At 35.3% G+C, this 13,433-nt stretch overlaps 1 protein-coding gene across 1 annotated transcript in view; it reads left to right on the top strand.

Annotated features, from left to right (window-relative positions):
- Nucleotides 1-13,433, top strand: part of LOC145268327 (DNA annealing helicase and endonuclease ZRANB3-like) — a 90,136-nt gene that overhangs the window by 41,577 nt on the left and 35,126 nt on the right. The window contains exons 12-13 of the mRNA XM_080123817.1: nt 3,866-5,159; nt 12,400-12,521. Coding sequence (XP_079979943.1) covers nt 3,866-5,159; nt 12,400-12,521 — 1,416 coding nt within the window. The remainder of the gene's footprint in view (nt 1-3,865; nt 5,160-12,399; nt 12,522-13,433) is intronic.

The raw sequence follows: 13,433 nt of genomic DNA, 5'->3' as shown, positions 1-13,433 counted from the left end.
TGCAGATTTCAGAGTTTGACACTTGAAGGTTAGTTTACATCGACTAAAATAGTGTAGAAATAAACACTCAAGATGAGAGCAGTAATCTGAATAATCTAAATAATACAAACTTCAGAAATGTCTACAAAAGTGCTTGACTAAGATCCAATTTCTAGTTCCTCCTTCTAAGACATTCTTGTCTTACTACCACAACTGCAAAAATCTTTCTATTTTTTTTTATCCTTTGTGTGCTTAATATCATTCAGTTCACAGAAATGTCTACAAAAGTGTTTGACTAAGGTCCAATTTCAAGTTCCTCCTTCTAAGACATTCTTGCCTTACTACCACAACTGCAAAAATCTTTCTATTTTTTTATCCTTTGTGTGCTTAATATCATTCAGTTCACAGAAATGTCTACAAAAGTGTTTGACTAAGATCCAATTTCTAGTTCCTCCTTCTAAGACATTCTTGTCTTACTACCACAACTGCAAAAATCTTTCTATTTTTTTTTATCCTTTGTGTGCTTAATATCATTCAGTTCACAGAAATGTCTACAAAAGTGTTTGACTAAGATCCAATTTCTAGTTCCTCCTTCTAAGACATTCTTGTCTTACTACCACAACTGCAAAAATCTTTCTATTTTTTTTTATCCTTTGTGTGCTTAATATCATTCAGTTCACAGAAATGTCTACAAAAGTGTTTGACTAAGATCCAATCTCCAGTTCCTCCTTCTAAGACATTCTTGTCTTACTACCACAACTGCAAAAATCTTTCTATTTTTTTATCCTTTGTGTGCTTAATATCATTCAGTTCACAGAAATGTCTACAAAAGTGTTTGACTAAGATCCAATCTCCAGTTCCTCCTTCTAAGACATTCACTGCAAGAACTTGTCTTATTACCACAACTGCAAAAATCTTGCCTTTTTTTTTTCTTTCTTTCTTTGTGTACCTAACATCATTTAGTTGAACACTACCCATGGAAATGAGGATGAAGTAGAAAAAGGTGCTGTAGGGCAGAGAGCATCATCCCTACTAAATTTCAAAGTCTATTTTGCACTATGTCCAAATAAGGTGTTGTTTCTAAAATCATTATAGTATTTAATTAACTATTAATAATTTACTAAAAAGATTTGTTCTTGTCCGGAATTTCCCCTATATTAAAAAGACAAAAATGAAGAACTGCATGATGAACATATCTATGTCAAAACGAAAATATTATATGCTAAAATCACATAAAATGATCAAATAGTTTTATTTTTGTTAAATAAAAAGATCACATTTTATAAGTAACCAAAGAACAGTTTTCTTGTCTGCCATTTTGTAAATAATCTAAATTCATAGGCATTACAACAAAGATTTCGCAAGTTTGAATTATTGTTGAGTTATTGAGTTATCTCCCTTTGTTTCTTGAGATTGTTTTCAAAATAATGGGCAAAACAGAAAAAAAAAATACATTTATATCTGATCTACCTCTGCATTCCATGTTTAAAAAGGATGTGTCCTCTATAGTATTAGACCTAACTGAATGGTTAATTGTAGGTATTGACCATTTCATACCCTCTAAAAAGTTTCAGCAAAAACCTAACAGCCAGCCATGGTTCTCTCCAGAATGTGCTGCTGCCATTGCGCACAGAAATCACTTTTTCCACTGCTTCAAACGTAATAGATGTATGGAAACTAAAGCCGTTTTCAGGACTGCCAGCAACCATTGTAAGAAAGTAATAAGGAACGCAAGAGTGTTGTATGCTCAATCTGTTAAGTCCAAAGTAGCTGAGCAGCGGCTTGGTTCCCACCAGTTTTGGCAAATAGCAAACAGAATCCTGAACAGAAGCGTGTGCTCCATCCCAACTATTATCAATGGACCTGAGGTAATCTCGTCAGCATCAGACAAAGCCAAACTCTTTGTCAAGAACTTTGCAGCTAATTCTACCCTTTGCGACCAAGACCGCCAACCCCCAATATTTCCTCCTGTATCAGAAAACACGCTATGTGATATATGTATATATGTACGTGATGTTGCGAAGCTAATCAAAAACCTTGATTCGAGTAAAGCAACTGGCCCTGATGGTATTCCAATTATAGTACTCAAAAAACTTCAACCTGAATTAGCGCCCATACTTACAAAACTGTTTAAACGTTGTCTTAAGGAGAATAGTTTCCCATCTCCCTGGAAAATCTCATCAGTATGCCCTGTATTTAAGAATTCAGGTGATCGCTCATCCCCCTCTCAGTACAGGCCAATAAGTCTCCTGTGCGTCATGAGTAAGTTGCTAGAATCTGTGTTAAATACAGAAGTAATCAAACATCTCAACAAAAATATCCTTCTTAGTGACACTCAATATGGTTTCCGTTCTGCTAGATCTACAGCAGATGTCCTTACAGTTATATCGCATAGGATTAGCAAATCTCTCGACGGTGGCAATCTTTCTAGGGCAATTGCTCTTGACATATCTAAGGCCTTTGATAGGGTATGGCATAAAGGTTTACTTCATAAGATCGCTAGCTATGGTATAGCTGGAAAAGTCTTCTCAATTATTAAATCATTTCTTTCTGATAGGTTCATAAGAGTAGTAGTTGAGGGGCAAAAATCAGAAGCTCACAGTATTAATGCCGGTGTCCCTCAGGGATCCATCTTGGGCCCAACTCTTTTCCTGATCTACATTAATGATCTTCCAAATCATATCCTTACATCATTTGTAGACATTTATGCTGACGACACTACCATTTATGGTACCACATCTAAGACAGTAAACGACCAAGTTCTCTCCAATTCTCTCTCCTCTGATCTTGAGCACGTAGTACAATGGGGAAAGGAGTGGCTGGTTACTTTTAATGCATCTAAAACCAAGCTTCTCTCTTTACATCATCAACATTCTAATTCACATTTGTCATCAATTGAAATGAATGGCTCTCGTCTTCAGGAGGCCTCAAGTTTTGACAAGCTTCTGGGCTTGACCATTACTCCTGATCTTAAATGGAACACGTATATCAAATCTGTTGCCAAGGCCGCTGGAAAAATGGTGGGATCTTTCTATCGATCCAGTAGATATCTCACTGCTGATGCTATTCTCTACCTATATAAGAGCCAGGTACGTCCAAGGATGGAATACTGTTGCCACATCTGGGCAGGAGCTGCTAGAAAGGACTTGTCCTGCCTTGATAGAGTTCAAAATAGACTTCGTAGCCTCGTAGGAGATGTCCTTTTCTCCTCCTTGCAACCTCTATCTCACAGAAGAGATGTTGCGAGTTTGTCTCTGATGTATCGTTATTTTCATGGAAAGTGTTCAACTGAGCTTCAATCTATGGTCCCCCCTCGCCAAACTTTCACAAGAAACACTCGTCTAGCTGTAAACACTATCAATAATTTCCCCCACTCTTTATCTGTGCCTAAACCTAAACGTAGATTCCATGAACAAAGCTTCTTTCTTAGAACTACACGCCTGTGGAATTGTCTTCCGTTTTCCTGCTTTCCGGCTGACTACAATATGGTTGTGTTCAAGTCTAAAGTAAATAAGTTCTTAATGAGCCGTTCCATATAAGTTATTAAATTTACCAAATTTTCATTACTAATGATTACTATATTGACCAATTTCTACTGTACACTCTTTAACCCTTATCCTTGAGTGGCCTCTGGGCCTTGATAATGTGGTGATGCCTTTGTAAAAAAAAAAAAAAAAAAAAACAGTCGTTTCTCAGTTGCTCATCTTATTTAAAAATATATTTGATCAATTTATGTGATTTTTGGAATATGATATTTTTGTTTCGTTGTGAGTATGTGCATTGTACAAATTTTTATTTTTAATATAGGTGGAATTCTGGACAAGAACTTAAGATTTTCAAATGTAATCCTTGTTGATATTTTTCTTTTATCTGTTTATTGTTTCAGGAATCTTCAAACCAGAAGTCAATTTTGCATTTTTTCCAACCGACTGGATCAGATAACCTCTCATCTGACAGTGACAAAAAATCCCAATCAAAAAAAATACTTGTTACAAGCATTTTAAGCTCTGACTCAAATAAAGAAAAAGGAATAAATATTGGTCAACAAAAGAGACTAAGTGATTCCAATGATGGTACTAATTCCGAAGAATCTCCGTGCAAGAAAATCAAACTTTCTTGCAGCTCGATTACTTCATCTGATTCTAAGAATATTCCAGAAGAAACTGATTTCACCAAGGTCATATCTCCTCAAACAAAAAACAAACCAGAAACAGCTAACAAAAGTGGAGTTGAACCAAAATCCGCACAATTTGAATTTCTCAGAAAAAGATTTCGAAGCTCAAATTCACCGATTCAGAAACCAAATAAAAAGGAAAAAGAAGAACGACAAACCGCCAACAAAAAATGGAATTGTCCTGTGTGTACTTTCTTAAATCATAAGCATTTGAATATTTGTGATATGTGTAAAATTGGCAAAAGAGAAGTTTCTAGTGAGTCTCTTCATAAAGCTCCAATGCCGAATTTAGAAAATAAAACTCCTTCTTCTACCGAATGTGATAAACGTTTGAACGAGATCCATACATCCGGTGCCTGTATAGATCTAACGACTTCACCCCCACATCAAGAGGCCACTATTCAAACTCCAACATCCAAGCATAAATTTACTTTTCGTAAAACTTGGAAAAATGATTTTGAATATTCTCCGATTCTATCAAAAAATAAAGGATCTGTTTCACCGCTCGATGCAAGTGAATCATCAGTGAGCGAACAAGATACGACACACGAAGAATCATTTTTTATCGATTTTGATTATAATGATTTTAATGCTCAGACGGATGACAGCACAGATTTTTCAAATGTTTCTTTTGGTGAAAGCACAAATGAGTCTCCTGTGAAGGAGCCAAAGGAATCCTTGAATATCACAGGAAATAAATCAATACTAAATGAGTCTCCTGTGAAGGAGCCAAAGGAATCCTTGAATATCACAGGAAATAAATCAATACTAAATGAGTCTCCTGTGAAGGAGCCAAAGGAATCCTTGAATATCACAGGAAATAAAAAGATAATAAATGAACCTCCCGTGCAAGAACCAAAGGAATCCTTGAATATCTCCAGCAATAAAAAAGCAATAAATGAACCTCCTGTTCAGAAACTAAAGGAATCCTTGGATGTTTCCAGCAATAAAAAGATAATAAATGAACCTGCTGTAGAGGAACCAAAGAAATCCTTGGATATTTCAGGTAATAAAAAAAATAAGTAAATTTTAATAAAATTGAGATATAGAGGGAATTCTGGACAAGAACGAAAACTTCTTTAGCTTCAGCTCATATACTTCTGATGGTTTTCGTTTTTAAGCGTCATCATTTTCTGTTTCATCTTTTGTTAGTTTATGAATTGTTATTTTTGTTGATTCTGCGGCAGACTCTTTAATCTAAAAGGTTTCTAATTTCTTTAGCTTATTTTATCCCTTTTCTATTCAAAATCTAAATTGTAAACCATTTTTTGGTCCAGAATTTCCTCTATATTAAAAAACAAAAGTATAAAGTAAAATCATGATGATGCATGTTGTTGTGACAAGACAAAAATCTCATATTCCAAAAATCATGTATGTTGATCAAGTTGCTTTATTTTTAAATAAGAAACTCAAATTTTATGAGTAACCGAAGAACGACTGTCTTGACCGCTATTTTGAAAACAAGCTCAAGGAACAAAGGGAGATAACTTAATAATTCAAACTTGCAAGATCTTTCTTTCCCATAAATTGCTTAAAAATGATTTTCTTTATAAAAACAAAACACTTGATCAATTTATGTGATTTTTAGAGTATGATATTTTTATTTCCTCCTAGGTATGCACATCATACAGCTTTCTTCTTTATTTTTGTTTTTTTAATATAGGGGGAATTCTGGATAAGAACAAATTCAAATTTAAAACTTGAACAAAAAGTTGTTATAAGCAACAAGTAAGATGCAAATATTTTTTATTCATTTTTTTTTTTTTTTTACTTTAGTCTTAAGGTTTTGAGTAAGATATCCTTCCTTAAAAACACTGCCAAGGCTGCTGCAAAGAAGGTGGGCTCCCTCTACCATGTGAGAAAATTACTCGCACCTGAGAGTATCCTATATCTCGACAAAACTATCATTCACCCATGCATGGAGTATTGTTGCCACATCTGGGCTGATGCATATATCACTAGTCTATCGCTCCTAGACAGCATCTAAAAAGGGTCTCCAACCTAATAGGTCCCACACTATCAACCAAACTCCAACCCCTGTCCCATCGCCACAATGTCACATCCATGTGCCTGTTTAACAAGTACTTTAATGGAAAGTGCTCTAGCAAACTCACATCACTTATGCCTTCTTAATGTAAATACCTTTGACTAACCCACTTGATGCCAGAAAGCCTTCTATTCTAATAGTTTCTTCCCTCGGAATGTTAAACTCTAAAATTTCCTCACAGTCTCCTGCTTCCATGACTGTAATGACATGCAGAAGTTTAAATGTAATGTAAACAAACATCTTGCTGCACAACTCCCTATATAGTGTCTCCATAGATATGGTCCTAAATAGTAGCTTTCACATTAGTAAAAATATTACATTTTTTATTGTTCTAAATTTTTTTAGATGAGGGCTTATTGTTTGTATTACTTGTTTTGGTTGGATTATTGTTCTCGTCTTGAGTGTTATTTGTGTAATGTTTTGCTTGATGTAGCCTTTGACCTTCGTCAGGCATTTTGGCCACCATCTTGGTGAAAAACAAAAAAACAACAAAAAAAAAACTCCAAGAATACAAAACCATCTACAGAGCCAGTAATTTTTCTTCTTTCCTTTCCAAGATGGCAACCAACATGCTTGACGAAGGTCGAAGGTTACATCGACTGAAACGTTGCACAAATAACACTCAAGATGAGAACAATAGTCCGATCAAAACAAGTAATATGTTACATTTTTTAAAAATTTTTATTGTATTTTAGAAATACCTGCCAAAGAAGTATATTGTTCTATTAAACTTTTATTGTTTAAATAATTATCTCAAACGATACACCTGAAGAAGGTTGGACGTTACATTAACTGGAAAGTGAGACTGAAAAAAGTTCTTTTAAAGCAGTTTTAAATTTGAAAATTGAACAACGATTACATTGCAAATATTTTTTTATATTTCTGAATTTTTTAGATGAAGATTGATAAATCGTATTATTTGGATTGTTCGGACTACTGTTCTCATCTTGAGTGTGATTTTTCACAACATTTTGGTCGATGTAACCTCCAACCTTCTTCAGGTGTATCTTGTCGAACTCGGGAATCTTTCTATTGAACTCAGGAATTTGCGCAAAATTTCAAATGGAACTCTTTATTTAATCAACGGGGATAGCATGCTCTCATTCCATCAGCCATAACTGAATAGAAGTTTTAAGTATTATGCAGTTGTATTTTGAGTGTTGCCTGCATTGAGGATTGAACTTTCAACCTCCAGAAGAGTGTAACTTAGAGCTGAATTTTATCAAGTACTATACCGCAGGTCATAGCTGATGGAATGTGAATTTATTAAAAGGTTCCAATCAAAATTTTGTGCAGCATTCCAAGTTTGATAAGATACACCTTTTTATTTTAAAATTTATTACACTATTTTAATAAAACTGTCACATAAGAGTATTTTACCCAAAATATTTATGATCAAAGTAAAAAAAAAATTAAATCATTAAAAAATTTTTTTGCATCATATTCATGATTTATGACATCTTTTTGCTCCATTTCCAATTGTCTAAATAATAAAACCCTGTGAATACACTGTTTTAAAATTTTTTAAATAATATTTTATTATTGTTTCCATTTAAAAGCTTTTGTAGAATGCTTGACAAAGGTCGAAGGCTACATCGACCAAAACGTTGCAAGGTCAAAAATTAAACTCAATCATGCCACCTGCAGCTGGGTATATTTTCGTTTAGTATTGCAACATTTTAATATTCCTATTTACTTCCCCCCCCCCCTCTCACAAAGGCAGAGTTAGATACAAGGTCGGTTTTTAATGTGGGGAAAATCTGTTTTTTTTTTTTTTTTTTTTGTTTTTTTTTACAAAGGCATCACCACATTATCAAGGCCCAGAGGCCACTCAAGGATAAGGGTTAAAGAGTGTACAGTAGAAATTGGTCAATATAGTAATCATTAGTAATGAAAATTTGGTAAATTTAATAACTTATATGGAACGGTTCATCAAGAACTTATTTACTTTAGACTTGAACACAACCATATTGTAGTCAGCCGGAAAGCAGGAAAACGGAAGACAATTCCACAGGCGTGTAGTTCTAAGAAAGAAGCTTTGTTCATGGAATCTACGTTTAGGTTTAGGCACAGATAAAGAGTGGGGGAAATTATTGATAGTGTTTACAGCTAGACGAGTGTTTCTTGTGAAAGTTTGGCGAGGGGGGACCAAAGATTGAAGCTCAGTTGAACACTTTCCATGAAAATAACGATACATCAGAGACAAACTCGCAACATCTCTTCTGTGAGATAGAGGTTGCAAGGAGGAGAAAAGGACATCTCCTACGAGGCTACGAAGTCTATTTTGAACTCTATCAAGGCAGGACAAGTCCTTTCTAGCAGCTCCTGCCCAGATGTGGCAACAGTATTCCATCCTTGGACGTACCTGGCTCTTATATAGGTAGAGAATAGCATCAGCAGTGAGATATCTACTGGATCGATAGAAAGATCCCACCATTTTTCCAGCGGCCTTGGCAACAGATTTGATATACGTGTTCCATTTAAGATCAGGAGTAATGGTCAAGCCCAGAAGCTTGTCAAAACTTGAGGCCTCCTGAAGACGAGAGCCATTCATTTCAATTGATGACAAATGTGGATTAGAATGTTGATGATGTAAAGAGAGAAGCTTGGTTTTAGATGCATTAAAAGTAACCAGCCACTCCTTTCCCCATTGTACTACGTGCTCAAGATCAGAGGAGAGAGAATTGGAGAGAACTTGGTCGTTTACTGTCTTAGATGTGGTACCATAAACGGTAGTGTCGTCAGCATAAATGTCTACAAATGATGTAAGGATATGATTTGGAAGATCATTAATGTAGATCAGGAAAAGAGTTGGGCCCAGGATGGATCCCTGAGGGACACCGGCATTAATACTGTGAGCTTCTGATTTTTGCCCCTCAACTACTACTCTTATGAACCTATCAGAAAGAAATGATTTAATAATTGAGAAGACTTTTCCAGCTATACCATAGCTAGCGATCTTATGAAGTAAACCTTTATGCCATACCCTATCAAAGGCTTTAGATATGTCAAGAGCAATTGCCCTAGAAAGATTGCCACCGTCGAGAGATTTGCTAATCCTATGCGATATAACTGTAAGGACATCTGCTGTAGATCTAGCAGAACGGAAACCATATTGAGTGTCACTAAGAAGGATATTTTTGTTGAGATGTTTGATTACTTCTGTATTTAACACAGATTCTAGCAACTTACTCATGACGCACAGGAGACTTATTGGCCTGTACTGAGAGGGGGATGAGCGATCACCTGAATTCTTAAATACAGGGCATACTGATGAGATTTTCCAGGGAGATGGGAAACTATTCTCCTTAAGACAACGTTTAAACAGTTTTGTAAGTATGGGCGCTAATTCAGGTTGAAGTTTTTTGAGTGCTATAATTGGAATACCATCAGGGCCAGTTGCTTTACTCGAATCAAGGTTTTTGATTAGCTTCGCAACATCACGTACAGATATACGTATATCACATAGCGTGTTTTCTGATACAGGAGGAAATATTGGGGGTTGGCGGTCTTGGTCGCAAAGGGTAGAATTAGCTGCAAAGTTCTTGACAAAGAGTTTGGCTTTGTCTGATGCTGACGAGATTACCTCAGGTCCATTGATAATAGTTGGGATGGAGCACACGCTTCTGTTCAGGATTCTGTTTGCTATTTGCCAAAACTGGTGGGAACCAAGCCGCTGCTCAGCTACTTTGGACTTAACAGATTGAGCATACAACACTCTTGCGTTCCTTATTACTTTCTTACAATGGTTGCTGGCAGTCCTGAAAACGGCTTTAGTTTCCATACATCTATTACGTTTGAAGCAGTGGAAAAAGTGATTTCTGTGCGCAATGGCAGCAGCACATTCTGGAGAGAACCATGGCTGGCTGTTAGGTTTTTTCTGAAACTTTTTAGAGGGTATGAAATGGTCAATACCTACAATTAACCATTCAGTTAGGTCTAATACTATAGAGGACACATCCTTTTTAAACATGGAATGCAGAGGTAGATCAGATATAAATGTACGGAAGCTATCCCAGTCAGCCTTAGTGTATCGATATACTGTACGATGAAGAGGTACGTCTGGGGACTTATTACATTTCATTTTTATCTTAATTGATACAACAGAGTGGTCGGAAGATCCAAGAGGCGACAGAACAGAAACTGAACATAGTTCAGGGCAAGTTGTGAGAAAAAGGTCTAGTAGGCTCGCATACTGGCCGTCATTATCGGGCACACGGGTAGGTTCCTGAACAATCTGAGTGAGGTCATAGGCAATGGAGAAATCATGACAGAACCTCCCCTCATCATCGGTCTTGTTTGAGTGGGTCAACCATTCGACGTTGTGAACATTGAAGTCTCCACATACGTGAATGTTAGCTGAAGGATAAGTAGAAAGGACTTGGTCAATTTTCTCAGATATGCTTTGAAAGATAGTAACTCCACTGTTGTGGGGGCGATAGAGAGTAAATATAAATGCAGTAGTGTGAGCTAAAGCAACCCGGAAGCACATATAGGGTAAGTTAGGATCTTCCCTGGATATGTCCCTCCCACATGGAAAGCTATCTTTAATATAGGCACATATTCCATGCCCATGGCGATCTTGGGGGTCAGATTTAGAAGTTAAGTTAGAGTATCCTGAAATTGCAAACTCATCTAGGGAAATAGCCTGTCCAATGCCAGTTTCACTTAAAAATAAAAGGTCTGGTTTAGTCTCCTGTAATTGGGTTTCAACCTCTGGAAGGTTAGAACGAAGACCCCTGATGTTGGAGAAGGAGACATGGTAGTAGGGGTCTACGTTGGAAGTTGGGGAACCGGGTTTAATCGTGTATTTTTTCTTGAAACTTGTCATGATGAAATTTTGGAATTTGTGGACTAGGTCGACAGATTTACTTAGAGCAGGACAGAGAGGGGAAATTAAGAGAGAAAAAGAAACGAAGAATTTTTTTTTTTTTTGTAGCTAATGATAAGGTAAAGCCGTAACAATTACCCACTAATATGGCATCGAGAGGCCCCACCAGAAGCTACTGCATGGTCCAGAATCCATTCACCAAATGGCAATACAGCAGTCCCAGTACTTTGCACCTGCTGATAGGACAGCCTCCTTAGTGGTTAATCCAAGGTTCGGGTCCCTGACTATCAGGCGGATAACGTCAGCCCAGACAAAACGTTTACCTCCAGCACCCTTACTAGTGACATGGCTACAAGGATAGACATAGAAACAGAAAATTTCCGCCATCTCAGCCAACTGTTCGCAAAAATACTGCCAACCTAGAAAACAGCTTTTTCTTCTCCCTTTGTCCGAAAAATCACTCATTTAAAAAAAATGAGGACTGAGGGACAAATAAGAAGAAGCGAGAGTAACAGGAGCTGCCGATAACGCATCCACAATGCGTTTTCTACTCTCCATTAAAAAAAAAACAAAAAAACAAAAAACTATTAAGTATTGTACTTAATAAAAGTCCAACAGACGTGTTTAAGGGAAAGTATGGTGATAGATTCCCCTCACACGAACTAAAAATGAGTATAATTCGTAATTTTTGCTATCAACTCGGTGGATAAATAAACATATGTACGAGGAAAAAAAAAAAAAAAAAAAAAAGGCTAGCATTTAATAAAACAGAAATACACAAATTAAATACTGAAATAAAATGGAGTTGTTAATATTTTAAATCTAAAATAAAAAGCATGATTGAAATCACTTATCTCAACAAAAACAATTCCGTCTCCAAATTGCAAACTGTGTTGAAAGAAATTCAGTTAGTAGCGTTCAAAACATTTTTTTTTTGAAATTAGCCGTTAAAAGAAAATCGTGATTTTATTCTGAACTTAAGCTAGTAACGTTTTAAGAAGCTTACGATATAAAAGAAAAGGCTGATGGGGGGGGGGGGTCTTCCGAAAGTAAGTTGGTGCCGTTATAAGTAATTTCGAGATAAGATGGAAGCCGGTATTGGACTAGAAAAAAAGCTAGCATTTAATAAAACAGAAATACACAAATTAAATACTGAAATAAAATGGAGTTGTTAATATTTTAAATCTAAAATAAAAAGCATGATTGAAATCACTTATCTCAACAAAAACAATTCCGTCTCCAAATTGCAAACTGTGTTGAAAGAAATTCAGTTAGTAGCGTTCAAAACATTTTAAAATTTTAAAAGTAATATCTTATTGTTTCCATTTAAAAACTTTTTAAGAAACTGTTTTATGATTGTCATTGCAGAACACAACATGAATGAATCAATTAATGACGATGAATATGTTAATCTAGAAGAGACCGTAAGATATGACACCCTGATGTTTTGTTGCAGCCAGTTTACAAGTCGTCTGCATCTTTATGATCAGGTAAGAATATCAACACTTTCTTAATGAAAAATTAGTATTGTTCTTGTCCAGAATCTCCCCCCTATATCATATTACAAAAATCACATAAATTGATCCAGTAAGTTTATTTTCATAAAGAAAATCAGATCATAGTCAGCTAATGTACTTTCTAATTTCTGGCATAGCGCTACAGGACGCGGTGACATGATGCAAATAGAAATAACACAATTAGTCTTTATTTACACTTTTAATAACAAAATTTTTTAAAAAAATAAGTTTTTTTATTTTATTTTAAATTTTATAAGAAATATATACTCATGAAATCTTCCAAATAAAAGTTTTTGATTAGAATTTATGTAATAAATATGTGTTTATAAAAGTATAAAAATAAAATTATTGAAATCACAATAGAAATACTGAAGAACAATACAAGTGAAGGAACTGATTTGCTTTGTCACCACTTCTATGCCGGAAATTAGGAAGTATGTTAGCTGACTATAACCAAGAATCAATTTTTATTAATTAATAGGAAGTTGTAGACATAAATATATAAAAACATAAATCTTACAAGTTTGAATTATTGAGTGATTGTCCATTGTTTTGTTTTTATTTTTTAGATTGTTTTCAAAATGGTGGACATGACAGCTGATCTTCTGTTACTCATAAAATTTGATTTTCTTATTTAAAAATAAAACTACTTAACATCAATTTACGTAATTTTTAGAATATGATTTTTTGCCTCCTTGTGGATATGTATATTGTACAAATTTTTCATTATTTTTGCTTTTTAATATGAGGGAAATCTGGTCAAGAACCAAAAACAGTTTATGGGGATTGAAAGTGTTTTAGGTTTTCCTGACGATCCGAGATTTCAGAATTTAGCAGATGAGAGAGATAACCGAAGGTTTTGAATCAAAAGAGAAAAGAAGCTGA

Source organism: Euprymna scolopes, chromosome 43 (assembly GCF_053919585.1).
Source record: "Euprymna scolopes isolate OS-2025 chromosome 43, ASM5391958v1, whole genome shotgun sequence".
Lineage (NCBI taxonomy): Eukaryota > Metazoa > Mollusca > Cephalopoda > Sepiida > Sepiolidae > Euprymna > Euprymna scolopes.
This window is presented reverse-complemented; position numbering and strand designations above follow the sequence as displayed.